Genomic DNA, 24,432 nt, shown 5'->3' on the forward strand with positions numbered 1-24,432 from the left:
GGGTGCTTCACGTACCCCCTCCCCATTGCCCTCTACTGACCACCACCACCTCCTGGCGCTGGAGAGGGATTTTGTTTCGAACCCGGACGGAGAGAGGGATGCGTGAGGGTAGTCGTGAGTGCCGGCGGCTCTGCCGCTTCTGCTAAACGTGTTCATCCCTGCTACTCACCTCACCATCTATCACGCTTGTCTGCTCCGTCTGGGTCTCTTGCTCCCTTCTGTCCAACTCATATCCGCACACCCCGGAATCTTCGATGGCTGCGCACACCTGCTCCGTTGGTGGTTGTTGACGATGTCGATGCTGATGAGGCAGGCGATAGCCACGCGCCCCCTCCCACACACACACGCACGAGAAAAACGTAAACAAAGGAAAGACAACGCTCCTCTCTGCCTGCGTCCGGCGAAGTTGGCGGGACGCCGCACATGGTGCAAGCCCGCCTCTGTCTCTTCCTCCTCCTCCCTCGTGTCGCATCAACATCGCCGCCGCAAAGGAATCAGCCGTTTATGCCACGGATCACCAGCACCGCCATCAAGTCCTCGCTGCAGTCCAGGAGAGGGTTCAGGTCACCGCTGAGGCGATCGGGTATACATGCAGCGCCGCGTGCAACCCTGGCTCATGCGTTGGGTAGCGGAGGCACTGCTGCGCGTGGTGCCGCTGCGTCTACGCGCGCGCAAAGCACGTCGCCTCGCTCGACTGAAAATGACTCAGCGGCCGACCCGCTCGACATATTCCCGTACGCAGATGCAGAAAACTGCAGCAGCAGCATTCTCGCACCGCTGCCTCACCGCCAAACCGCCACTGCGGCGAGGGACTTCGCGCGACCCCGCTGCCTTTGCCGTCCTATCGCGATGAGCATAGAGTCGGTGTCCAGCTGGGAGGAGGACGCAGAGACCAGCAGCGTATCGGAAGCTGAAGGCGGCTGCCACGCGAGCGCCCGCCCGAAACCTGCACAGGCGCCGATGATGAGGCATCCCATGTGCCGTGAACGGTCGCCACGACGCCCTGCCGCTCAACCTACAGGCAGCAGGGATGGCGGTGAAGGAAACATCACACAGGTGTCCGCGCTTCATCGACTCAACGCGCGTCTCACTCGCGCGAGACGACGCAATCGAGGGCATGCATCGTCCTCTTGCTCAGACGCCGCTGCCAACTTGTCTCAGCAGTCAGCCGGCGTCAGCGATTGTAGTCGTCGTCGTGTACGACCTCAGCAGCCTCCATCACAGTTGGCCCCAGAGTTCGTTGCGTCAGACAGCGTCATCGACTTGCTGAGCGAAGACTGGCCGAGTAAAGCTTGGCTGATATAAAGCAGGCGGCCGTGGGTGGCGAGGTGCCCCGCGGCTTACAAGCCTCATCATACAGGGTGAGCTGAGCCGCCTCTTGCCACTCAGACACGGCACGCGCTTCACGCCTTTTCCAACGTGTGCAGAGGTTTGCCGTTCGATCTGCGCAGCTCACCTGCGCCCTTCTTCGTGTCGAAGGTAGTTGCATACTTGTCTTTCCTTTTTTTCCATGTGTGTATGGGAGGGATTAGGGGTGCTCTACAGCACCCCCACCCACCTCCTCCCCCTTCGCTTCCTCTGCTCGTCATCTGCGTTGCATCCTGCCAGCACTCATGCACGTGACTTCGAAACGGGCGAAGAAAGGAAACCAGGAAAGTCACTCCACAACGTGACAAGAATGCGGTATGCGTGTGTGTCGTGCGCGTGTCTGCAACGGCGCTCCAGCAGCGCCGGGGTTTGTGTTCGCCTTAGCGGTGTGCTGCAGTCTCTTCGCCTTTGACGTAGTTCTCTGGCTCCTTTAACTCTCCCCCTCCTTCCTCCCTCCCCTCCCGCCCTGACGTCTTACCACTTGCTCACGTTTCCATCCACAACTTTGACGGGCTTGTCGCAGCGCTGAAGACCAACGGTGCTTCGTCTTATTGACAGCGAGGGGCCATCGTGGCAAGGCACTTCAACAACACGCCTGCCTGCCACTTGCGGAGCCAAGCGCACAGCGCATATCTCGACAAAGGCTCGCCGCAGCACTCGCAGCTCGCCTCGGGGTCTGCTTCATCACCCATACATGCATACACCCATGCACGCACACGTATTCGTACAGGGCGTACGCACATAACACAACGCGGTATCGATAAGCAAACCCTCCATACAATCTGCGCCACACCGCACGCACCCGCGCCCTTTGTGGTTGTTTCTGAGGCATCGCTTTGGTACTCTCGTGCAGGTCACGTGAACTCCCCTCGCCCGCGGGTCTGTCTCCATCCACGTCTCGCTGGGTGGCTGTGAGCCCCCCCCTCCTCCTCCTTCCCTATTTCCCCCTGAGCCATGCCGCACAGCGCGTACAGCAAGCATGACATTCCGCGAGAGCTGCAGCGACTTATCGACCACACTGACCGCGGCATCGAGCAGCTCTACCAACTAGCCGGCCGCAGCACTGCAGCCTCGACTGTGGCGGTCGACAGGCAGCCCATCATCGCAAAGGAGGGAGAGCGAAGGCAAAAACGCCGGGTGCACTATCGTAGCAGAGGAAGTCCAGGCTCGCTACTGGAAGAGAGGTGCGCCGAGGTACGGCATGACGACCCCCATCGCAGCATCCGCGAAGGCAGCGGCGGTGGCCACGGCGGCGCCAGGGCAGATGCTCAACCGAGGGCAGCAGTGCGATTCTCTTCCCGGAGATCGAGGGACGCGTACGAGTACGGCGGCGTTTCAAACAGTTGGAGGAGGTCGCGCGCACACGCGAGGGACGGCACGGCACAGATACAGCATGATGAGTACGGCAACCGCGACGACGACTACTTCGACGACGATGAAGGCGATGCGCTGCCCGATGTCACCGAGAGCGACGACGACACGGACGTTTGCGAGAGAGACAAGACAGGCGATGAAAACGAAAGCGACGACGGCGAGGGCGACGATCGCGAGCCAGAGTCCGTTAGACGCCACCACAGGCAGTGGCGCGCGTCCGGCGCGCTCCGCCAGGCTTCTGTTGCTGCTGCCGAGACTTCGCTCCTGCCATCACAGCCGCCCAGCCGGCGGCCTTTGTCGCCGGCGTCGACGCCGCATCGAACGCTAAACTTCTCTAACGGCACCGCGCCCTCCTCACCGGCGTCTCTGGCGAAGCCGCCACGCCACTCGCGTCGCCCTGATCTGCGCCCGCCTCCGTCGCACGTGCCCGGCTCTTTCCCACAGCCTCCGTGGCAGCAGCGACATAGGCATCAAGACCACGGCGATCTCCCCCTCGCCGGAGGCACCTCCTATACGGCGTCATCGGCGTCTTTCTCGGGGTTGTACGGCTCCTCAGCAGCATCGTCGCCGTCGCCAGCAGCGACGACTGCCGACGCCGCAGCGTACCGTGCCCACATGGCGGCGCAGCAGTCCACGCAGAGACCAAGCGCGTCTTCAGCCGCGCATCGGCGGCGCGCGCAGCAGCAGCAGCAGCTCAGCGGTGCTTCTATACCCAACCCATCCACTTCGCTCTTTATGAGCCCTGGCTCGACGCATAGCGGAAGCCGTGACAAGTCTAACCTTCACACCCGCTCTGGCCTCCGGAAGACGAGTGGCACCGCGTCTTCTGGGATGCTGTCGCAATTTGGACGGAGGTGGAACAACATATTCAAGAAAATGCTCACCGATCCACCACCGCCAGCCCCATCGGCGGCATCGTCCACGCCGCAACATTCGGCTGCAGCGGCGACGTCTACGCTACATCCACGAAGTCCACCCGTGCCATCGTCATTCTCTTCTTCTTCATCCACGACATCCACCGTGGGGAACGTGCGCGCGCACGGGGAGGGCGCTCCTGAGAGAGGCGTACTTCCGCAGCTGAGGGAGCTCATTCCACACCCACATGCAGTCCCTGCGACTCCGCCGTGCACTGTTGCCGATTTGGCGAATGTTGCCCCCGCCGCGGTGCCGTGCTCCGTCACCTTTGCCACAGCATTCGCCGACGCCCGTGTCGCCGAGCAGCTGCGGGCAGAGCTACAGGCGAAGGAGGAGGCGATGCTGCGGCTGCGCATGGACCACGCACGGGAGATGGCGGAGCTGCGCCAGTCTCTCACCCACGAGCGGGGGAGCGCGACTAAGCAGACGGCTGACGAGCTCGCCACGTCCTTCTCCATCAAGCAGCAGCTCCTTCAGGCGTCGCTGCAGACGGAGCAGGAGCGTCTGATGGAGGCGGAGGAGCAACTGCGACTTGCGCGTCGCGAGGCGGCGCAGCGTAAGATGGACCTCGAAGATTCGGCCCACGCTTTGCGGGCCCTGCAGAGCAAGTACGCCACGCTCGCGCACAGTCAAAGCGAGCACGCAGCGCAGGCGGCGCAGTGGCGTGAGCGGGCGGAGAAGGTCACCGCTGACGTTGCACAGCTCGAGTCGCAGGTGAAGGTGTGGAAAGCAAAGGAGGTGGACTGGCAGGCGCGGGAGGCGCAGCTGCAGCTGCTGGCGCACGCTGCTGAGGAGCGACGGGAGAAGGAAGAGACGTCGGCGCAGACGGCGCTGGCCCAGGTGGAGGCGGCCTTCACACAAACCTCGCAAAGTTACCAGGACTTGCTGGCGGAGGCGACAAAGCGCATGTCCTACCTTGAAAAGAGTCATCGGAAGCACAAACTGCTCAAGGAAGCCCACACGGCTCTGAAGACGGAGTACGAGCAACTCGTGGACTCCTCTATGCACCGCGCACAGCAGTCGGAGGCCGAGCTCGCCTCCTTACGCGCCGAGGCACAGGAGCTGCGCCAGCAACTGCGTCAGCGAGACTCGGCCACGCAGGAGGAGACGGCATCCCATCAAGAGATGCTGAACGACTACAAGCGGCGGCTGGAGCTGCAAGAGGCGAACGCGGCGGAGCAGGCGAAAACTCTGCAACACCACATTGACACTGCGAACCACACCATTGAGCTTCTTCGGTCGCAGATGGATAGCCTCACGCAGGACCTGCTCGAAGAACAGTCACAGCACCAGCAGATGCAAATGAAGGCGGCGCAGGCGGAGCTGCAGTGGAAAGAGGCGCAGCACGCGCAGCAGCGCACGACGGTGGCCTACAAGGTGCGCACCGAGGACACCATTGCGCAGCTGAAACGGCAGCTCCGCGAGAAAGACACCAAAATGCAAGCCCTTGCCGCCAGTGCCGCGGAGCCAGTGCAGCGACTGCGACAGCAGCTGGACGACGAGCGCGGCCGCCGCGCGCGGCTCGAGGAGCAGTTCCGTGCCTACAAGAAGAAGGCCAAGGAGGCGGAGGAGCAGGCGGTGAGCGAGATGCGGCGAGAGCAGCTACGCACCGCTCTGCTGACTCCTATGTCGTCCGCAACCTCCTCGCGCGTTCGTTTTGCCCACTCGGCCACCGCCACGCCGTCGCCGCCAAGCTCGTCGGCACCCTGCTTCTCCGGCTGGAATGACATGGGCGGCGGCAGAAAAGCGGGGTCAGAGTGCGCCGCCCGGTCGGATGGGCCAGCTCACCCAGTCGTGCGGGTGTCCGCGCGTGGTGCGCGCGATGATCAGCGAGAGAGCCGCTTTGCTTACCCAGCTGTTTTGCGGACCGCCACCGCGCCTGCACCGAGCGGGCTGGCGAAATTGTCCGTTGGACACGGTGAGGAGGCCGACGCGGGAGGACGACGCGTTACAGCCAGCCACTCCCTGGAAACCCCGCGCACAAACGCTACGCGCTTTTCCTCTGAGGAGGGTGGCCGACTCCCGCGCCCAAGTCCTTCGGCGGGGCCACCACACCGTCCATTCACGAGGACTGTCCAAGCTTCTGGGGAAGATAAATGCGAACAAGCTGCACAAGACCGTTGGACCCCATCGCCCAGGGCAGTCGTAGCGGCCTCGGTGGCCGCGGATGCATCAGCCATCTCGCCCAGCGCCACAGTGGAGTCACTTTCGGGTATCTCGAGGACGTCGCCTTGCACAAGCACATTGATGCCAGGTGAGGACGACGCAGTGGGGGTCGTTGGAACTGAAGGGCCGGCGAGTGCACGCACCGGGGAGCCGACGCTCTCGCTGCAGCCTCGCACTGCAAACAGCCCCGCCCGCACAGACGCAGAGGCCGCGAAAGTGCCTGTTGCTGAGGAGGATGCCACGGCCACTCACGTCTACGTCGATTCTGGGGTGCAGGCGCACGAGCATCGCATGAGCACCTTCCACACGAGTGCCTCGGAGGTGCTGCGCCGCATTGCGGGGAGCCGGGAGGAGTTCCTAGCTCAGTGCGCCGCCATTGTGAAGAGCACGGCGGCTGCCAGCCGCCGAGGTGCTCAGGCGAGACGGCGACTCTCTGATGGGGATGTGCGTGCTTCAGTATCCGGCGACAACGCCAGTGCCTCCGAGGCGTCACAGAGCGGTGACGAAACGGACGGCCAGGAACGCCTGTGAAGTGCCGCTCGGAATGCTGTGGTGGTACCGATAGAGCTGTATATGCACCCACATACGCATATCTCTGTGTGTCTGTAAGAGGGGGGTCGCTGAGCGCTACAAGCAGAGCGGTGGATGCCAGCCAGGGGCACACGATGAAGGCACCACCGCTCGTGGACCATCTTGCCTCCCCGTCTCCTGACGCCACCGTCCCGCCCTGGCACATACTGATTCCACACGGTGCCACTGTAATCTTGGGACAGCGCTGTCTGTGCATCCAACGGTGCATGTGGACGGGTCACTGCCCACATGTGTGCGTATGCGCGTGCTTTCGTGGGCGTATCATCTTCATAGACGTTTTCATAGCATTTACGTCTGTGTGTGTGCAGCTCTACTGGTGGGTCTGCCATGCATATGCATGCGCCCGATGCACAGGCTTGCCGATTAACAACGCCACAATGACGAACGCCCTGGGTGTGCACGCAGGTACGTGTGCGTAGCGGGTGGCGCATGCTGCATCTTAGCCCTGCACCGGCCTCCATCGCCGCTATGCAAGTCAGATTATGCATGACGTGAGGTTTGCACCCCGTCGCCTTCCATTGGTTCATGCCATTGGCGTCCATCCACGCACTGCGGGGGAGCACTGCCACATGCCCTTGTCCCATTGCTGTCCATCTTCCTCTCCGCCCCTCCGTTCTTACGCCCTCGTCTCACCCTTGGCATGCGGGTGTCACTGGCGTGCGACGCCGGTGCACCGGGTGTTTGGTGTTCATCCTTGCGCTGCGGGGGGAACGCAGTCTTAGTGCTCTCGCCACGTCCCCTTTTAGCGTGCGTGTGCACCGCGTATTCGCACTGCGTCTCCGCTGCTCTCGCTAAGGGTGCTGCGCGCACCTGTGCTGCCCGACATGTTAGGCGGCCGTCACTTTCAAAGAAAGTACGAGAAGAAGCAGAAGAAAAAGGAAGCCAAGAAGGCTTCCCAGGGTCCTGTCCGTGGTGCGGGTGGCTCGAGCGGCGCCAGCGCAGCAGCAGCGGGGGCGGCTGTCAAGCGCAAGGATGTCAGCACGCTAAAGGGGCCGGTCGTGTCGCACGGCGACTTCATGGCGAGCCGCGACTCGGCGAATAACCGAAAAAATGTTCCGTTCTCGAACAAGGTGGAAGAGAAGGTTTACCGAAAGGAGCATCGCGTCCCAAAGTACAACAACATCGTTGACCCGGAGCGGCAGAACTTGGCTAAGGCAGCCGGGGCTAGCAGTGCCGCTCAGCGCCGTCGCGTTTTGCGCCAGAAAGGTGACGAGGACCTCCTCGACCACTTCCGCGAGCGCCTGAATGCCAGCACGTTCCGTCTCCTGAATGAGCAGGTGTACAACGCCCCGACCACACTGGCGAGTCAGCTGCTGCGCGACGAGTCAACCTTTCGCGACTACCACACTGGCTACCACCAACAGCTCATGCAGTGGCCCATGAATCCGAATACGCTCATTGTGGAGTCACTGCTAGGGGACCGACGTGGGCGGTTTCTCGCGAACAAGGGGAAGAGTATGCCAGGACATATCCCACCCTCGTGGGTGGTGGTGGACATGGGTTGCGGTGAGGCCCAAATCGCCGCGGCGCTGAAGCCGAAGGGCTACACGGTGCACTCCTTCGACTTCTTTGCTCTAAATGCGCTGGTGACGGTGGCGGACACCACTAAGGTGCCCCTCGCGGACAACCATGTCGACGTCTGCGTCTTCTCGCTTAGCCTGATGGCGACGGACTACGTCAAGAGCCTCTTCGAGGCCTTCCGCATCTTGAAGCCGAAACGCCTGCTCAAGATCATCGAAGTGCGCTCCCGTGTGCCGTTCCCGCGCAAGTTTGCAGAGCTCGTCGAGGATATTGGCTTTGAGGTGGATTACAGCGATGTCGCCGGCGACTACTTCGTTGCCTTCGACTTCATCAAGAAGGACGGCCAGGCGGCCGCCAACACGCAGCTACGCCACGAACCGGGTGACGTGCTCGTGCCATCCCTTTACAAGAAGCGGTGAGGGGTTACGGGTTGGGGGGATGGGGGGGTTGGGCGGGGCGCCTTTTCGGCTTCCTTCACCGAAAGTGGCCGACCACTGGTGTGTCTGTGTGTGGGGGGAGGGGGAAGGCACTGGTGCACGGGTAGCCGCTCGGCATCACACAAAAACAAAGAGACAATGCCGTCATGTGTTGCCCCTCCCTTCTTTCCAACCCCTCCCCACTCCCCACCGTCGAAAGGGCTGCGAGTGCCGAACGCATGCACACACACATATACACACACGCGCGCATACTTCTCCACCTGTGGAGCACGCCTCCCTCTCCCCTCTCCCCACTTCCTCTTTTTTTGTGTGTATGTCGTCGGTGTGGAATAACGTGCGTGTAAGACATGAGCGAGCTGAGCGGCGTGAGGGGGCGTTGCCTGTCACCTAGCCCGAGTTTGGTGTACTTGTTCGCTGTGTCCTTGTCGGGAGGAAGAAGGGGAAGAAAAAGGGAGGGGGATGCCCTACCGATGCGCTTGATCCTTCAGATGCGCAGCGCGCGGCGTTGGACGTGTGCGGTGCCCGAATGTGCCGATGCGCTCATACACCAGCGTCTATACCTTTCCCAGGCATAAATGAATGTGGTCTCTGCGATGCAGGGGGACCGCCAAGCCAGCACCTTGGTGTGATGCGTTGCACCGCCTCCGCCACCGCCACCCCATCTCTCTCTCTCCCCCCTCGGGATCCTCCTTTTCAAGACATTCTGGTGGGTGTGCTGCCTGGCGCGCCCCTTTTACACCAGCACATCAGACGTGCGGATTGCTTTCTTTTCGGTTTGGGACGACGCATCGTTCTCCATCCTCTCTGCGCTCCCCCACACTCCCCGCGTGCTCACGATATTCGTGGCGCTCGCTGTTGTCTCCTGATCCTGTTATTACTTTACCGCCTCGCACTTCTCTCTTGCGTGAACGCGCCCATCGCCGTTGTTGGGAGACTAGCATCTCTCCCTATCCCCCACCACCACTACCACCAAAGCGAAAGTAGAGGCGAGGGAGGGGACCGACCTGGGCCTTGTGCTGGAGAGCTCGCGCACATCAAGCGGGACGGTGACCAGCGGTGACGCGCAGACGTACACGCACACAAAGGCATACAGAGAAGCAAAGCGCCGACAGAGAGACGGAGGCTAACTCGCTCGCATCTCCGTCTCGCATCGGTGCGTTTTGAACTTGCACAGACGCGAGGGAGCTACACCTGACGCTCGCCCCTCCAGCACCACTCACCCCAGCGCACTCCCGCTTTCCAACCGCCTCGCTCTCTATCTCTGCTGATCGCAGTCTTCTCCTTCTTTTCCTTTTTGACATGAGCCGGCACAGCCGCAGGTTGCACGTGCGCCTGCTGCGCGCCGCCGCCATCGCCGCTGCCGGCACATTTGCATATCGGCGATGGCGCCTTCGCGCCTCCAGCGCGTTGCCGGCGTCTGCCTACCGGTCAGCCAATGGAGCCGATCATTGCGGCGACAGTCCCGCACTTCGCTCTTCGCGCTGGGCAGCGCTGCAACGAAGTTCGGCAGCGGAACCATTTGACCTCCTCGTGATTGGTGGGGGCCTCACAGGCCTCTACACTGCCGTCGACGCGGCACAACGCGGGCTGCGAGTGGCTTTGGTCGACGCGGAAGACTTCGGTGCAGGCAGCACAGCTTCGTGCATGCCCTCTCTCTCTCCAGGCGCGTTGCCGTACGTGCAGCGAGCCATGCGACAGCGCGACTGGGACTGGCTGTGGATGGCGGCAACCGTGCTCGTGGAGGAGACGACGTGGTGCAACGTTGCGCCGCGGTGCGTCGTGGCACCCGACACACTGCAGCGACGGTGGCAGAGCTGGCGTTGGCGTCGGCGAGGTGCCGGTGGCGAAAGCGGCTGCGAGGCAGCGTCCAACGCAGAGGCTACCGAGGATGGCACCGCTGCTGCGTTACATTCAGGGGAACCTTCGGCGAGAGCGCCGCCGTTATCGTCTTTTGATTCGACGCCTGCCACAAGGACGCTGTTGCCAGCTTTGCACTCGACGGAGATGGTAGAGTACGCCTGCGCAGCGATTGTGAGTACCGTAATGAGCGTCTTTTGCGGTCCGCTGCGCCCAAACCTCGTGCTGCCTCGATCCGCCGTCGAGGCGCGTCTACCGGCGCTCGCGCCCAGCTCGGGACCGTCCCCCTCACCAGCGCAACTGCGAGGCGGCATCATAGCCAACGACTTCGCGCTGCGCGGAAATACAGTCGCTGTGTCGCTCGCACGCACCGCAGAGGAGCTCGGTGTGACGGTGTTATCCTATGCCCCTGTTTTCGCCATTCAAGAGGTTTCTGCGCCGACCACCGCGGAGCTGGAGACGAGTTCGCCGTCCAGCTCTACCCGCGCCTCTTCGCGCGCTGGCGTGATGCTGGTCTCTGTTCGTGACGCGCTGGCTGCGAAGGCAGTCGCAACGAGTCTGCCAGCACCGCAAGATCAATCACGGTTGCGCCTCTTGCAGCGGCGACCGGGACAGAGCAGCGCCTCCTCTCCCTTATCTACTGCTGACTTGGCTGCATCGCTGAGAAGCGCAGCATCGAGCCCGGATGCCGCGACCACAACACACGTCTACACACGCAGCGTTGTGAACTGTACAGGTTGCTGGGCAGACACCGTGAAGGCCATGTACAACGGAAACGCCAGTGACACCGTGCCGGCGGCGTTTGCCGGATACCAGGCATACTCCTACCTGATCGCGCCCGCCAACGCCGTGCATGCTGCGCTTCCCGCATCAACGCCACCCACGGATGAACACGATGGAGGACATGGGACCGCGTCTTCATTACCGCTGCTTTCCGAGACAATGCAGGCGGCGGCGCTGCTCTTTAGCTCTCCACGACTGAGCTTTGTCTCGGTGATGGTGCTACCGTGGTGGGATCAGTGTGTGATGCTGGGGCCGTGTATCTCATCTCTCCCGCAGTTGCCGGCGACCGTCGCGGCGAACACCAACGGTCCGCTGCACTCGGTGGACGGATACGCTGCACAGCGCCAGCGTACGCTGTCGATGCTGAGCAGCAGCGGTGTGTCTGTGGACGCGTCGCGCCTGCTCTCGTGCGTGTCGCAGATTGTGCCGCATGTGAAGGGACCTAAGGAAGTGCCGTGGGCTGGAGCGCTGCTGCATCGCGGCTACGCCTTGCACTTTTCTTCAGTGCCACTGGCCAAGGGAGCCGGCCAGGGTGACGTCGAAGAACCTGTGTCTTTAGTAGGCAACTGTGCAGACGCCACCGGTGGCGTTGTTGCTGCTGCGCGCCGCGACGTCCCGCTCCTCCACGTGTACGGCGGTACCCCGCTGTTGGCACGCCGGATTGCTGAGGAGGCGGTCAATGCCCTTGTGTACCACGAACCGCCGCTGTTCTCAGAGAAGACGTGCAAGCAGCTCCACCGGTGCCGCACGCGTCATCTGCGACTGACTACACCAGCTTCTCTCTGCACCCCCACAGATAGCGCACCGATGAACGCACGAGCGCGTCTCGAGGCCCTTGTGAAGGACACCTACGCTGAGCGCGTCGCCGACGTTGTAGCCCGCCGCACGCACGCCGCGTACACCAGTCCTGTCGAAGCCCTGGAAGCCATACCCACGCTAGCGAGCGTCATGGGTGGTCTGCTCCAATGGGATGAAGCCAGGCGATTGTCAGAGATCGAGGCGGCGCGGGGTCTCGTGCACAGCGTGGCAGTGACAGTTTGAATCGTCTTGCCGATCCCGTGCGCGGCGGTGGCGGTGGCGCGCGTTATGATGCCGCACGGGCGACCGCACACCTTCTCTGTCTCTCCCTTGTTTGGTCGCTTTGTGTCGCCCTCTGTCTACGCGCTCCACGGCACCGCCGCAAAACGCCACGCGAGCGCAAAACGAAACCCCGTAATGCGGGAGAAGGGGAGTGGCGCCAGGTGTGCGCACGCTAGATACATCATTGGGGAGCCAGCGTGTGCACGTGTTTTGTGTGTGGGTGGGTGAGTGGATGGGTGGGTGGGAGGCCACCGGGTGGCCTACATGCGTCAACGCGCGCGCTCACTCGTGCGATCGTGCGGGGTGCAGCTTGAAGGTGCTCATTTCTCTTTTTGAAAGGAGGAGGCTTTTTCGGGACCGAACGTTGGCCCTCGCTCTCCCTCGCCCTGTCCCCGGCTTGCTCCCCCCCCCGCCGGAGTAGGTCACTGCCGCTGGAGCGTCTTGCGCCGCGCTTCGATTCGCGCTCTGTGCATGCGTCGAGGGCTCCGTGCACCCGCACCCCAATCGTGCGTCCGTATTTCTTTATTTGAGTGTCGTCTACTCTTCCATCCATCCTCCCTCCCTCCCTCCCTGCTTTGTCGGGCGCAACTCCCGCTTCGATCTCTCGTCTCGTGTGCTGCGCACATGTACACGCACACATACGTCTCGCCCGCGCGCCCACGACCCATTCGGCTGTTGATTGCACTGCCAGTAGTACACTGCTGTTGCTGCTGCTTCTGCTGCTTGCCGGTGCGATTTCTTCGCCCTTAAGATTCAACGGCGTACTTTTTAATTTCTCGCTGTGTCTCTCCGTTGCGTGCACCGTCGTGAGGCGCTGCGCTGCAGCCGACCAACATACCAGCGTTAGTGATACGACTTGGCGCCTCTGTATCTCCCCTTCTCCCGGCGTTGTAGTGACGCCACCGTTCACGCACGTACAGGCACCCACAGCTCACGCCAGCACGTTGAAATAGCGCGCTCTCTCCTGGTGTTTCTTCGGACAGGCGGAACGCCTTAAACTGGGAACACAAACCGGGAGGCTCTCGTCACGCATCGTCACCACTCCGACCTGCTCGCGTAGTCCATGTGAGTGTGAGTGCGCCAGTCACGCTTTCCGTGCAGTCTCCAGTGCCGAGATTCCCCTCTCCGACGTGGGGGCAAGAGCGCCGGACGCTCGCAGCAGCACTCCGTGCACACTTTTGCACGCGAACCCACTTACCAGTGACATTGAACCAGAGAGAAAGGGAGAGCGGACCGACAATGGACTCGGGCACATCGAGCAACTTTTACTACTTCGCCTACGGAACTTATGTCGATGCAGCGGAGTTGAAGCGGTCTCTTGCAACCGTCTCCAGCGGTGCCATGCCGATCATCCATTCAGCCCGTCCTGCCCTCCTTCCAGCGTACCGTCTTGTGCTCGATGCCGTGAGCGCAGAAGGGCCGCGGCTGGGCTGCATCAATATCACCCTGCTCAGTCTCGTCGCCCGCGATCCATCGACAGCGCGCCACTTCCCCAGTAAGGACCGGGATGGTACGCCACGCGAGTACAAGGCGGCATTTCGCGACGGGGTTCGGGGGATTCTGTACGAGCTCTCCGCCACCATGCGTGAACCACTGCTGCAGGCTGTCGCGGCCGAAGGGTCGTTCAACATGTACGCCATGCTCACGTGCTACGTGATGAGCGACATGCAGGCGCCAGGTTCGCAGCTGTTTTCGGCGCTTGTGATCGCTGCGCTGGATATGCCGCTCATGAAGCGCAAATTCTCTGCGAAAGCCCTCATGCAGCTTCGCTGGGAGCCGTTGACAAAGCCGAAAGGTGTGCTGGCCCAACCAGGACTGGTCGCCCTTGTCGCGGCCTCCTCGGCTGGCACTCCAAACAGCGCGGCTTCCCCGCCTCAGCCGCGCTGGCCTGGACTGCATTGGTGCAACTGCATCCACTCCGTGCACGTTGCCCCCAGCCAAGCATACGCGGCCCTCCTGGAGAAGGCCTACCGTGAATACCTCCACCTGAACATAGCAGCCGAGCAGGACGGCTGTAGCCCCACTGGGGGCGCCACCCACAGCTCAGCATCCTCAGATGGCGGCGACACCGACTCGTACGCGACAGCGATCCACCGCATGGTGCACCAGCAGGTCCGCGACGTCAGCAAGGACCCGCAGGAGGCCAAGACGTGGTACTTGGCGTACGGCTCTAACATGTCGTGGGAGCAGGTGTGCGTCCGCATCGGCCCGCCGTACCAGCGCCGCCCCGCCAAGCTGCTTGGCTATGTGCTCGTTGCCAACACGGTATCCATCGGCCACTCAAACGGAGGTAAGTTCGGATATTACAACGTGGAGCCGGTGGCGCTGCGGGAGAAGAAGGAGGCGCAGGGGTTGGTGAAACACCCCAGCACGATGCCGTCATACGTCTGCGGTGCTGCGTACGAGATCAGCCAGACACAGTTGGAGATCATGGACACCTACGAGAGAGGCTACTCCCGCGAGCTGCACCGCTGCACCGACCTAAGCGATGCGACGGCGACCCCGCTGGAGTGCTGGACGTACATTGCACTGAACACCTCCGAAGAGTTGCTTCCGTCGCACGAGTATCAATCACGCGTCTTGGAGGGCGCGAACATTTTACCGCCGGAGTACATCGAGTGCATCCGTGCCATCCCGACGAACCCGCTGCGGAGTCCGCGGCAAGACAAGCGCCTTCGCAAAGAACTCTGAGTTGCGTCTCTGACTTGGCCGCGTGAGCAGCCACGTGCAGCCTTGTGAGCTGCGCTGTTTGACGCCCTCAGCTCGTCGCTGTGTGCATCCACCCCCTCCCCGCCCCGTACTCTTCTGAACGCTTTCGGTGGATAGTGGGCCCCATACTCATCTGTAAAATGCCTTATCTCCTGTCTATTATTTAGAAAACGAACGAACGGGAACACGTCGGCAAGTCACAACGCGGGCACGCGTTTTTTTCTTTTCTGCAGCATCTCCCCCTCCCCCCCCAATCTATGAGCTCTTGCCAGCACGCGTCTCTCCCTCACCTGCGTCACATGTGCATATGTGTGTGTGTGCGTGCGTGTGCGGCAAGAGGGGAGGCGAGAGCGATGCATCGCTGCGGATGCCGGCGGTGATTCCCCGCACGGCGTGGCGCCAGAGCGAGCTGCGACAACGCAGCCGTGTGCGCCATCCATGCGATGGGCAAAGGGCCAGCCGGACTCGCACCCACCTCACCAGGTCCTCCCACTGCGCTGCTGGTGGTGGGGAGCCTGGGCCACCCCCCGACGGCGGCACTGCGTGGCGACCGGCACGATGGGAGCGGCTGTGGGGCGACCTGCGAGGCGGGGATGGTGGGTGGTGGCTGAGTCCGAGGCGATGCTCCAATGAATGAGTAGGCGCATTGCTGCCACGCGTGTGTGTGTGAGGGGGGGAAGGGCGGGGGAGGTGCGGCGGAGTTCGACCTCATGTTCTATGGCCGGGGTACGGCGGTAGTGGCACCGCGCTGTCGTCGCACCACGCAGGTGATCGCGCAAGAGTAGACTACAGCGAAGACGATTGATTTCCTTAGTTGTGAACGTGCCGCTGTTGCGTGCACTGTAGCTCTTCGACGGACCTCACGCGAATGCGCGGTGAGGAATGTGTGCTTACAAAGTACTGTGTCGGTCCCGCACGCACACACACACACACACACACACACACACGAGCGCACTCACCACACCGGACACCAGTGGTGCGTGTGTTGTTGTATTCGGCTAGTCATCAAGAGAGAACCACTCGCTGTCTCCTCCCCTTCCTACCTCTGTCCGGCGTGCAGTGGGCACGACCGTGGCTGCGTGTGCGTGCGCTGGCCAACGATGTCGCGCTCTCCTCCGTGGATCATGGCTCTCGACTGGCACGGTCTTATTTCTTTCTCCACACACTCGCATTTTCTTTTTTTGGGGGGGAGCGCACGTGCATGCACATATGTGGCTGCACTGCACCATCTGACGCGTTCTCCCGCTTTCTCACACCCACCTGCCCGCAAGCCACAGGTGCAGAAGCAGCGTGGGTTCTCTGTCACTTCCTCACTCTTCTCCTCCTCCCTCCGCCATTATCGCCGATCATCATGCAGGCCGAGTACAAGTTCAACGCCAAGGACCCCATGCGCGGCCCCGCCGCCGAACACCCACCGAACGCGCGCTCGACTACTACGAGCGCACCGACGATGACAAGCTGATGGCGCACGCGAGTCAGCTCCACCACCTCTCTAAGCCACGTTACCGCAGCTGCTTGACGGAGTTTACCATCGTTGAGACACCTGAAGTGTCGTGCTTGGTCGACAGCGTTGACCCGTCGCCGGGCCTGTTGCGTTGCTCAGGCCACCAAGGTGCTAAACAGGCGGTAAATGGCGTCGGGTAGCACACGCCTGCCTTTGATCGAAAGTGTTGCACCGAACGCAACACGAGAAGTCGCCGTGATGACGGCTGTGCTGTTCCTCCCTAATGTCGTACTCACCTTCTCATCATCTATTCACGGAGAAGAAAGCGGGCGTTGGCGTTGGCGTGGACGTGGGTTTTGGGTATCCAGAGCCGCCCCCTCCTCCCCCTTGTTCGTCCGATTCTCGCTCCCTCCTCTTGAGGACGCCATGGCATGTCTGTTTCCTTCTGCTGTAGTCGAAGGGGCACAGGGCACGGTACTCCACCACCCCTCCCCCTCCCGTCTACATCATCTCAAACCCTACCATGGCTTGGAGAACTTATAGACCTACAACAACACATGGACGGGCTTGTGCGCTTGCATCGGTACATATGCCCCCCCCCACACACACACCAACACCACCACCACCGAAGACAACGGTGTACACTCAACGGAAAACAGACAGGAGTGCACAGACACACCTCGCAGCGAAGAAAAGTTAAGCGTACGTCGTTGAAGTCTGCCAGAGTCTTTTGGATTTACGTGTACTTGTGTGTGTGTGCATGTGTGTGTATGTGTTCTCTTGCTTTGATAGCGTGCTGAGGTGGCCCTGTGCTGCCGTCCTTGTCTTCCTCCCCTCTCGCCCACTGCCGGCCGCTTCCTCTGCCGCTCTTATCCATCCCTTTCCCTGTGTTGCACCCCTCATCGCAGGCGCTTGCCCTCGCATCACGCCCTGCCATCTCTCACCTTTCTCCCTCTTGTGTGTGTGTGTATGCGTACTCGTCTCCTCCCTACCCCCCCCTCGACACACACACACACACCGCCGCCCACCCCGTTTTGTGAAGTGGATGGATCACTGCTGTTTTCGTTGTTGTTCTAGCGTTGGTGCGTGTCTGGGTGTTTGGAGGATGAAGGGGGTGGTGGTGTGTGCGCTATGCGCTGTGGTACTAGCTTCGTCGACAGCGGTGCAACACGACAGCCGACGAAGGTCAACGGTAACCGCGTAACGATTTTTTTTGGGCGGGAAAGGGAAGGGACACGCAGTGCAGACGAAGATGAAGGAGCTCGCGGGCTACGTGTTCAGCGCACGTTGCACTCCTCCGTCGCGTGACCTTCACCGTTTCCGTCCCTTCTGGTCGTCCACCTCCTCCTCTCCCCGCGGCCTCTCCCTCCCTTCCATCTCTCCCACCGAAGCCTCTATCAACGGTTCTCCTGCTCCCCTTCTTGTTTCCGTACGACGGGCCAAACACCATGGCGCATCGTTCTGTGTGGCGTTGATCGTCAAATTCGTGCGGCGAGCGACTGCCTTTGCATGCACGCTGGTGCTTTTTTGAGCGTAATGCATCCATCGGCCACGGCGCACTCATCATGCCGCGTGGTGCTTCGTCGTAGCCTATGTGGATAACCCCTCCCTCTCCGCCCCCACCCACCCACCCCCCTCCCTGCGGAACAGAAGAGGCACAGAGAACGGATACAGGGAAAGGGTCACCCCCTCCCCCCCCCCAGACGCTATACACGCGAAGTGGCGCACCCCAAGGCGCTGTCTACACATTCGCTCACGCGCACGAGCACATATCCATCCATAGAATACGAACAAGCGCACGCACCCAAGGCACCCGAACCTCGAGATGACCCACCTCTCTCTCTATCACGAGCACTACGGGGTGCGCTACACCCCGCGCGGGCTGGCGTCGTGGCTCTTCTACGTGCTGTGTCTGCTCGCCATCCTCGTTGTTCCCTTTGTCATCGCTCTTTTCATGCAGAACTTCTGGGTGAGGGTAAACTACTTCTACGACAAGCCAGAGGTGACCTTCACGGGGCGGTGCGCGGTGCGTGTCAGCACCGTACTAGGCAAGGAGTACCTCTGGACCTGCTCCGACCTGTTCCACGGCGCACTGCAGGGGACGTCGCTGCGCATTCTGCCGTACTTCTCCACCTACGAGGACGACAGGGACGGCGATGGAAAGATCGATTACGCGAACTTCTTGATGAGCTTCCCCCTCGGCGACGCACTCGAGGTATCCTCCCTCTATGAGCCGACCAGCACCGCCACTGACGGCGGCGCCGACGCGCCGACCTCGCAGCGTGACGCCATCCTCGAGGCCAGCTTCCTGCCTGAGTTCGTGTACTACATCAATCATCAGCTGGTGAAGGTAAACATGACGGCGGCGCCGCTGCTGCGCTATCGGCGAGCCCCCATGCAAAAAAACTTCGGCACCGTCACAACGGCCACCACCTCGACATACAGCTGGAGCGGGGCGCCTGTGTGCGCGCTGACGAAGGCGGACATGCTCTTCTACACGACGCAGAGTCTCATCAACTCCCCCTACGTGTCCTACATGCATACATACACGTCGAGCCCTCTGCAAGAGCTCGCGCGCCAACCGGCAGACTTGTTAGACCTACCTCTCTTTTCCGGCAACTACGCTGCTCGCAATCAATCCGTTGTGCTGCGCCCCTACGTTGAGGCTGCGGGTGGGCTTGATGTGCTGCGCAGAGACGTGAGCATCGTGCGTGGGCTTTGGGAGGATCTAGACGACCTCAACACCTTCACCTGGTACGTGCAACTGCGCATCCCGCCGGCGGAGGTGCAGTATGTGCCATCCTACGCCGAGGTGCTCAAGTGGGGCTGGATCCAGTATTTTGCTATCGCCTACGTTGTCCAGTGGATCCTGTGGAAGTTGCGCATGGCGCTGGTGAAGATGGGCTTGATCAACTCACGGGCTCTCTTCAGCACCATGCGGCGACAGTACTAAAGCGTGTGTGCGTCTCGGGAGGCGGTTTCCTTGTCACTTGGGCACGCTCCCTCCACTCACGCCTCTCCTCTCTGTTGTTCGCTGGGTGCGGAGCGCGGCTGCGTGGTGTGCAGCCGCCGCAGGGTAGGAACACGGCGGAAAGACGCACACACGAACACGCACGCGCACACGCACTCGAGCGGGCGGAGGCTCTTTTTGTTGTTGTTGTTGTCCGCCCGTGCCTTTTTCGGAGGTGTGCCTCCTCGCGCGCAGGCGCATCGACGTTGAGGAGAGGGCTGCATGTGTACCAGGTCAAAGAAAATAAGACACGCACACCTCGTCAAGGCTCACCGCTGCCCACCGCCTCCTTGCGGCCTGATGCGCATCGCCTCGCAGCGTTGAACGTCTCCGCGCTGCCTCCGTCGCAATATTCTGCTCTGTCGATAATGTCGCTGCTCTACTGCATACACACATACACACATACTACCCCCCCCCTCCCTCCCTCCCTCCCTCCACCGAATTGTTGCGCTTTTCTCTCAGAGAGATGCATAGACACACAAGCACTCATATTTTGCTCCTCCGTGGCGTGTCGTCTCCTCTTCGCTAGGTGCCCATCTCGGAGGTCACTCTCGACGACGTCCGAACGCTGGTTCGACTGACCCCAGACGTCGTCTAGTGGCGGCGGCGGTGGCAGTGGTGGTACTGCGGGTGCAACCACGCATGCGCGGACACCCTGCACGCACGCATTGAGGTGACCAAATAGAGATACACGTTAACCCTCACCTGCTAGGTATTCGAATCTCCCTGTCCCCTCAGTCACCACCACTACGCGCACGTCTCGGTGTGCATGCGTGCGTGCGTCCATCTCACACAAAAGAAAAGGCACGAACAACTGGGGAAAGACAATCATGGCGATCGTCGTGGTACTGATTGGGCAGTGCGGCAACCAGCTCGGTGACGAGCTCTTCACGCAGCTGGCGCTGTGCACCTCCTCCGGCGCATCATCCGCAGCAGCCGAACCGCCGGCGCGTGCTGCGCACCCTTCTCCCTTCTTTGCGCGCGATGGCAAGGCGCGCTGCATCCTCGTTGACACGGAGCCGAAGGTCGTGCTTGGGGTGCAGCAGCGGCACCCTGACTTTATTCGTGCGGAGAACGTGATTCATGGCCAGTCCGGCCGCGGCAACAACTGGGGTCTCGGCTACTACGGTGTCAAGACGGAGCAGAGCAAGCGCACGGAGCGCAACGCAGCCGTGCAGCGGGCTTTCCGAAATATCGCACGGGATCAGCGCGAAGAGGACGACAATGTGCTGGGAAAGGCATTGCAGGCAATTCACCGCGAGACGCGCCGCACACGCGACGCAGAGGATGGCAGCGACAGCTTCGAGTCCATTCTCGTTCTTCACAGCCTCGTTGGCGGGACGGGGAGCGGACTCGCGTCGAAGCTGACAGCGCGGCTGCGGCTCTACTTCACAGAGCCGCCGCCGGGCCAGCAGGTGGATGAGGTGTACGAGTCCAAGATGATGCACTACGACGGCTTCGACAGCTGCGTGCAGGGAACGCAGCGGCGAGCGCGACACCTAGTAAACATCGCCGTCGCCCCCCAGGCGCTAGGTGAGGTGGCGACGCAGGGGCTGAACGCCGCCTTGACGCTGCAGCACCTGCAGCGGCACGCGGATGCGATCCTGCTCCTGCGCAACGACGACGCGATGGCACCCGGGGAACCGAGCGGGAGCAGCGCGTGCTCCGGTGCGTCACTGCTAACACGGTGCGTCACCTTTAAGGAGGCGAACGAGATCCTCGTCGCGCTGCTGCTACCGGTGCTGGCCTACGGCCGGAAACCCGGTTGTATCACAAATCTTCTGATCCAGTGCGTCCCTCCGACGTACAACCAAACCACAGGCGGCAACAAGATACTCACGCTCCTTGCCGCGCCACAGCGCAGCTACGCCACCATGCGGCAGTGCGTTCATCGAGCGATGTTTTTCATCATCAAAGGCGGAAGGACCTTTATGCCCGGTTATGTGCCGACGGTCCCCATTGACGAGATGCTGAGTCGCACAGCTCTCCGCATTCAGGGGCGCGGCAGCGATAACGCTCGGCGTGGTAGCGACAGAAATAACACGAGAAGCGTGCGCGGGAACGGGGATGACGGGGACGCGCAGCATCGCCTCCTCGATCACAACACGACGAATCTCGGCAGCCGTCACCTGAGGTCTGACAACGGCGGTAAAGCCAGCGCAGGTACCGCCGCCCCAGCAACGCCCAGCCTTGCGTCATGGCGGCGTCAGCGATCCGCGCTACTCTCAGCGCCCTCTCCTCCATCGCCACCGAGCGCGCGAATGCGGGGCGGCGAAGCGTGCTTTCGGGGTTGCAAGGATGACGACAGCGGGCGTGCCACCTGGAATCGCGAAGACCTTGAAGAGCTCAACCAGCGCGTGTACCTCGAGTGTGCCACGACGATTTCACCAGCGCTGTACCTGCACTACCTACACCTGCGTCGTGCACCGGTAACGAAGATGTTCGAGGCGGTCGATGGAGTACTTGTGCTGAACCAGGCCCTGGAGCTGAACAGGCGCGTGCTGCTCCCACTTCTCCGCTCGGCTGCACTGAAGGTGTCGTGTGGAGCCTTCATGTCTGCCTACGAAGACGTTGGCGTGAAGTCAGAACATGTGCAGCGGGCGTACCGCGAAGTCGCCGAGGTGCTGGCAGCAGCGGAGGAGCTCTAACGGCTCAGTCAGCAGCAGGTCCGCAGCGAGAACGCCGATGTCTTCGCCTTCCCGGTGTGTGTGGGTGCTGTAAGTCATGCTTTGTGTGAGGCTCACGCAGGTCTCTCTTGTTCATCCCCCCGCCCCTGCTGCTCCCGTTATTGGCGCTCGGTGCCTTTGGCGGTGCCTTCCCTCTGTTTTGCTTGGGGCGGAGTGAGGGGGAGAGAGGAAAGGGAGAGGGTCGTGTCGTGTTCGGCTAGTGCTGTGGTGGCCCACAGCTTGTCTCGCATGCGCTCTCCGCTTCCCTTCACGTTGGTGGTCCTTGGAGGGTACGCTCTTGCCACCGCCTCTCTGGCGCGTTCCGTAACGCTTGCGCATTGCACGTATCACACACACATACACGCACGCAGCGACTCACGCACCTACCTCGACGACTGCATCGAGCCTTTTTCATTTTCTGCGGATGAGTGCAAGCTCGTGTCTCGACCTTGCCGCTCCGGCACTCGCACGCCATACAATGATGTAGGGGATGGTTGGTGTTCCACATGCCTCGATACGAGCTGCAGCTCCTCTGCAGTGCTGTCCACACCTGCCCCACTTTCTGTTGCGCCCGCTACTTCCCTCCTCCTCCTGACTTCTCGCATCATGCGCTGCGGTAAGCATGCAGCACGCACGTCACACACACACACGTCGAGAGGAAGATTCCCGTCTATCACCTGAGGCCTGGATACGGTGGCGCCTTCTCCAGAAGGAGTCGTGGAACACTTCGTCAGGTGAACTCGGACACGGCCGAACACACAAACGCGAGGGAATCAGGCGCATCTGCAGCCATGCAGCGATGGCCGCGCAAACGGTGTTGTCGCGCATCAACGCTAGGCTTGCGCACCTTTGTGCTGGTGCGCCGTCGTGCGCCAAGCGAATTCATCGCCTCTTCGTCCCACGCATCCTCCGGTGCAGCGCCGCCGTGGACAGTCGAGCATCAGCGTTCCTGTATTATCATTCCACCGGTGGAAAGGCTGACGACGCCACCGAGTCCGCGGCTGTCGAGCCGCTATGTCGACTCGCAGATTCTGAACGACGGTAGAACGCAGCAGGCAGATGCACAGGAGCTCGATCATTTTCGGTTTGCCATCAAGAACAGCGAGAGGGGACTGCTCGACCACGGCGTCACCCCCGACGCGATCTCCTCCATTGCTGAGGCCGAGGAGGAGTACCGGGCAAGCTCGTCCTACCTGCACAACCGACCCGGTGGCGCTGGCATGCCTGAGTCGGAGACGCACGTGGATGACGTGACGGGGCAGCAGGTTACCACGACCCGGATTGCGGCGCCGTTCGGGGAGACCTACGTACCCTCCAATCGAGAGCGGTTTGTGGAGCAGCAGCGCGTGGGCGAGCTGAGTCGGCAGCGCAACCTCGTCGACAAGCCATTTATGCTGGACGAGCACGCACAGCTGAACCTGCGGAAGGAGCGTCAGCTGTGCGAGCTGCTAGCCTCTCCGATGCCCCAGCTCGCGAAAGCGGAGGAGGTGGCACACTTTCTGCTTACTGGCGTCTACGCGCAGAACCTGGCTCTGCAGCCACGGACATGTGAGTCAGTAATGCTGCTCTACTCTCATGCGAGTTTCTTCCGTCGGCTGGCGGCCCGGTCTAGCGGGGCAGACACCCCTGCGGTGCCGCGGACGCCGCAGGATGTCCCGTTTCTGGATGACATGCGGCGCCTGTACACCCATCAGAAGCGCTGCTTTATCAGCCCGACACCCCTTTCACTGGAGCATCTTATGACAACACTCAGCGTCATTACGGCACCGAGCACGACCGCCTTCCATCTCGCCAATAGACTTCTCCTCGATGCGGATAAGTTTGTTCTGCTGCCGACTCGCACGACGTACACGGCATACTTTACCCTATGCCACGTGAACAACGCGATGCAGTTCGCGATGGCGCGTTACACCGACGCCGTGCAAGCGCTGCAGCTTCCCGTCGACGCGCCAATGCTGACAGCGCTGCTGAAGGGCTTGAATGAGAGCGGCTACGTGGAGGAGGCGGTTTCGCTGCTGTCTCGAATGCGGCACGTGGCGGTGTCCACGCCGCTCCTGAATGCGTCGCTGGAGACGCTCCTGCTCTCGGAGCAGGCGCTCTCGTGCTTCTCACTCTATGATGCCATGCGTGAGTCCTCGGTGAAGCCGAACGCAGAGACGTATACACTGCTGTTGCTTGCTTGTGAGAAGTCGCAGCAGTGGCGCCGTGTGACGGCGATCCTCGCTGAGATGCAGCGCCGCCGTGTGCGTGGCAACGAACAGACGCTGAACCTGCTGCTCAAGGGCCTGCTGCATGAGCGGCTCCACAGTTTTGCGGCCCAGCTGTATTACATGATGCTGGAAAAGAAGGTGCCCTTGTGGCCAGCGCTGGAGCTTGGTGTGCGGCCGCTGCTGCAGTAAGCTGAAGCGAGCGAGCGTTGCCTGCACCTGTGAGGCGCATCAGGAGGTGCCTCTCGTCTCGGCTTAGCTTTCCCGCCTCTCCCCTCCCCCGCGCATGCACCGGTATGTTCAC

The 24,432-nt window shown here is 61.7% G+C and overlaps 8 protein-coding genes across 8 annotated transcripts; all 8 read left to right on the plus strand.

Moving 5' to 3' along the window:
• Positions 1–2,322: 2,322 nt before the first annotated feature.
• On the plus strand, positions 2,323–6,354 carry LMXM_20_0410 (conserved hypothetical protein; the record flags this gene model as incomplete). Its single annotated transcript, XM_003875060.1, has 1 exon — positions 2,323–6,354. One exon carries the CDS (start codon positions 2,323–2,325, stop codon positions 6,352–6,354), a length of 4,032 nt encoding a protein of 1,343 aa, XP_003875109.1.
• An 884-nt stretch (positions 6,355–7,238) lies between these two features.
• LMXM_20_0420 (conserved hypothetical protein) lies at positions 7,239–8,354 on the plus strand (the record flags this gene model as incomplete). The annotated part of the gene is made up of 1 exon (XM_003875061.1): positions 7,239–8,354. The coding sequence occupies one exon, from the start codon at positions 7,239–7,241 to the stop codon at positions 8,352–8,354; it is 1,116 nt and encodes a 371-aa protein (XP_003875110.1).
• A 1,317-nt stretch (positions 8,355–9,671) lies between these two features.
• Positions 9,672–12,053, plus strand: LMXM_20_0430 (glycerol-3-phosphate dehydrogenase-like protein; the record flags this gene model as incomplete). Its single annotated transcript, XM_003875062.1, has 1 exon — positions 9,672–12,053. The coding sequence occupies one exon, from the start codon at positions 9,672–9,674 to the stop codon at positions 12,051–12,053; it is 2,382 nt and encodes a 793-aa protein (XP_003875111.1).
• A 1,278-nt stretch (positions 12,054–13,331) lies between these two features.
• LMXM_20_0440 (hypothetical protein, unknown function) lies at positions 13,332–14,783 on the plus strand (the record flags this gene model as incomplete). Its single annotated transcript, XM_003875063.1, has 1 exon — positions 13,332–14,783. One exon carries the CDS (start codon positions 13,332–13,334, stop codon positions 14,781–14,783), a length of 1,452 nt encoding a protein of 483 aa, XP_003875112.1.
• Positions 14,784–16,034: 1,251 nt separating this feature from the next.
• Positions 16,035–16,445, plus strand: LMXM_20_0450 (hypothetical protein, unknown function; the record flags this gene model as incomplete). The annotated part of the gene is made up of 1 exon (XM_003875064.1): positions 16,035–16,445. A coding segment is annotated over one exon (411 nt), but the record flags the coding sequence as incomplete, so codon positions are not given.
• A 1,625-nt stretch (positions 16,446–18,070) lies between these two features.
• Positions 18,071–19,198, plus strand: LMXM_20_0460 (conserved hypothetical protein; the record flags this gene model as incomplete). The annotated part of the gene is made up of 1 exon (XM_003875065.1): positions 18,071–19,198. The coding sequence occupies one exon, from the start codon at positions 18,071–18,073 to the stop codon at positions 19,196–19,198; it is 1,128 nt and encodes a 375-aa protein (XP_003875114.1).
• An 887-nt stretch (positions 19,199–20,085) lies between these two features.
• On the plus strand, positions 20,086–21,903 carry LMXM_20_0470 (putative zeta tubulin; the record flags this gene model as incomplete). Its single annotated transcript, XM_003875066.1, has 1 exon — positions 20,086–21,903. The coding sequence occupies one exon, from the start codon at positions 20,086–20,088 to the stop codon at positions 21,901–21,903; it is 1,818 nt and encodes a 605-aa protein (XP_003875115.1).
• Positions 21,904–22,712: 809 nt separating this feature from the next.
• Positions 22,713–24,320, plus strand: LMXM_20_0480 (conserved hypothetical protein; the record flags this gene model as incomplete). The annotated part of the gene is made up of 1 exon (XM_003875067.1): positions 22,713–24,320. One exon carries the CDS (start codon positions 22,713–22,715, stop codon positions 24,318–24,320), a length of 1,608 nt encoding a protein of 535 aa, XP_003875116.1.
• Positions 24,321–24,432: the final 112 nt, after the last annotated feature.

This window comes from Leishmania mexicana, chromosome 20 (genome assembly GCF_000234665.1).
Source record: "Leishmania mexicana MHOM/GT/2001/U1103 complete genome, chromosome 20".
NCBI classification, from domain to species: Eukaryota; Euglenozoa; class Kinetoplastea; order Trypanosomatida; family Trypanosomatidae; genus Leishmania; species Leishmania mexicana.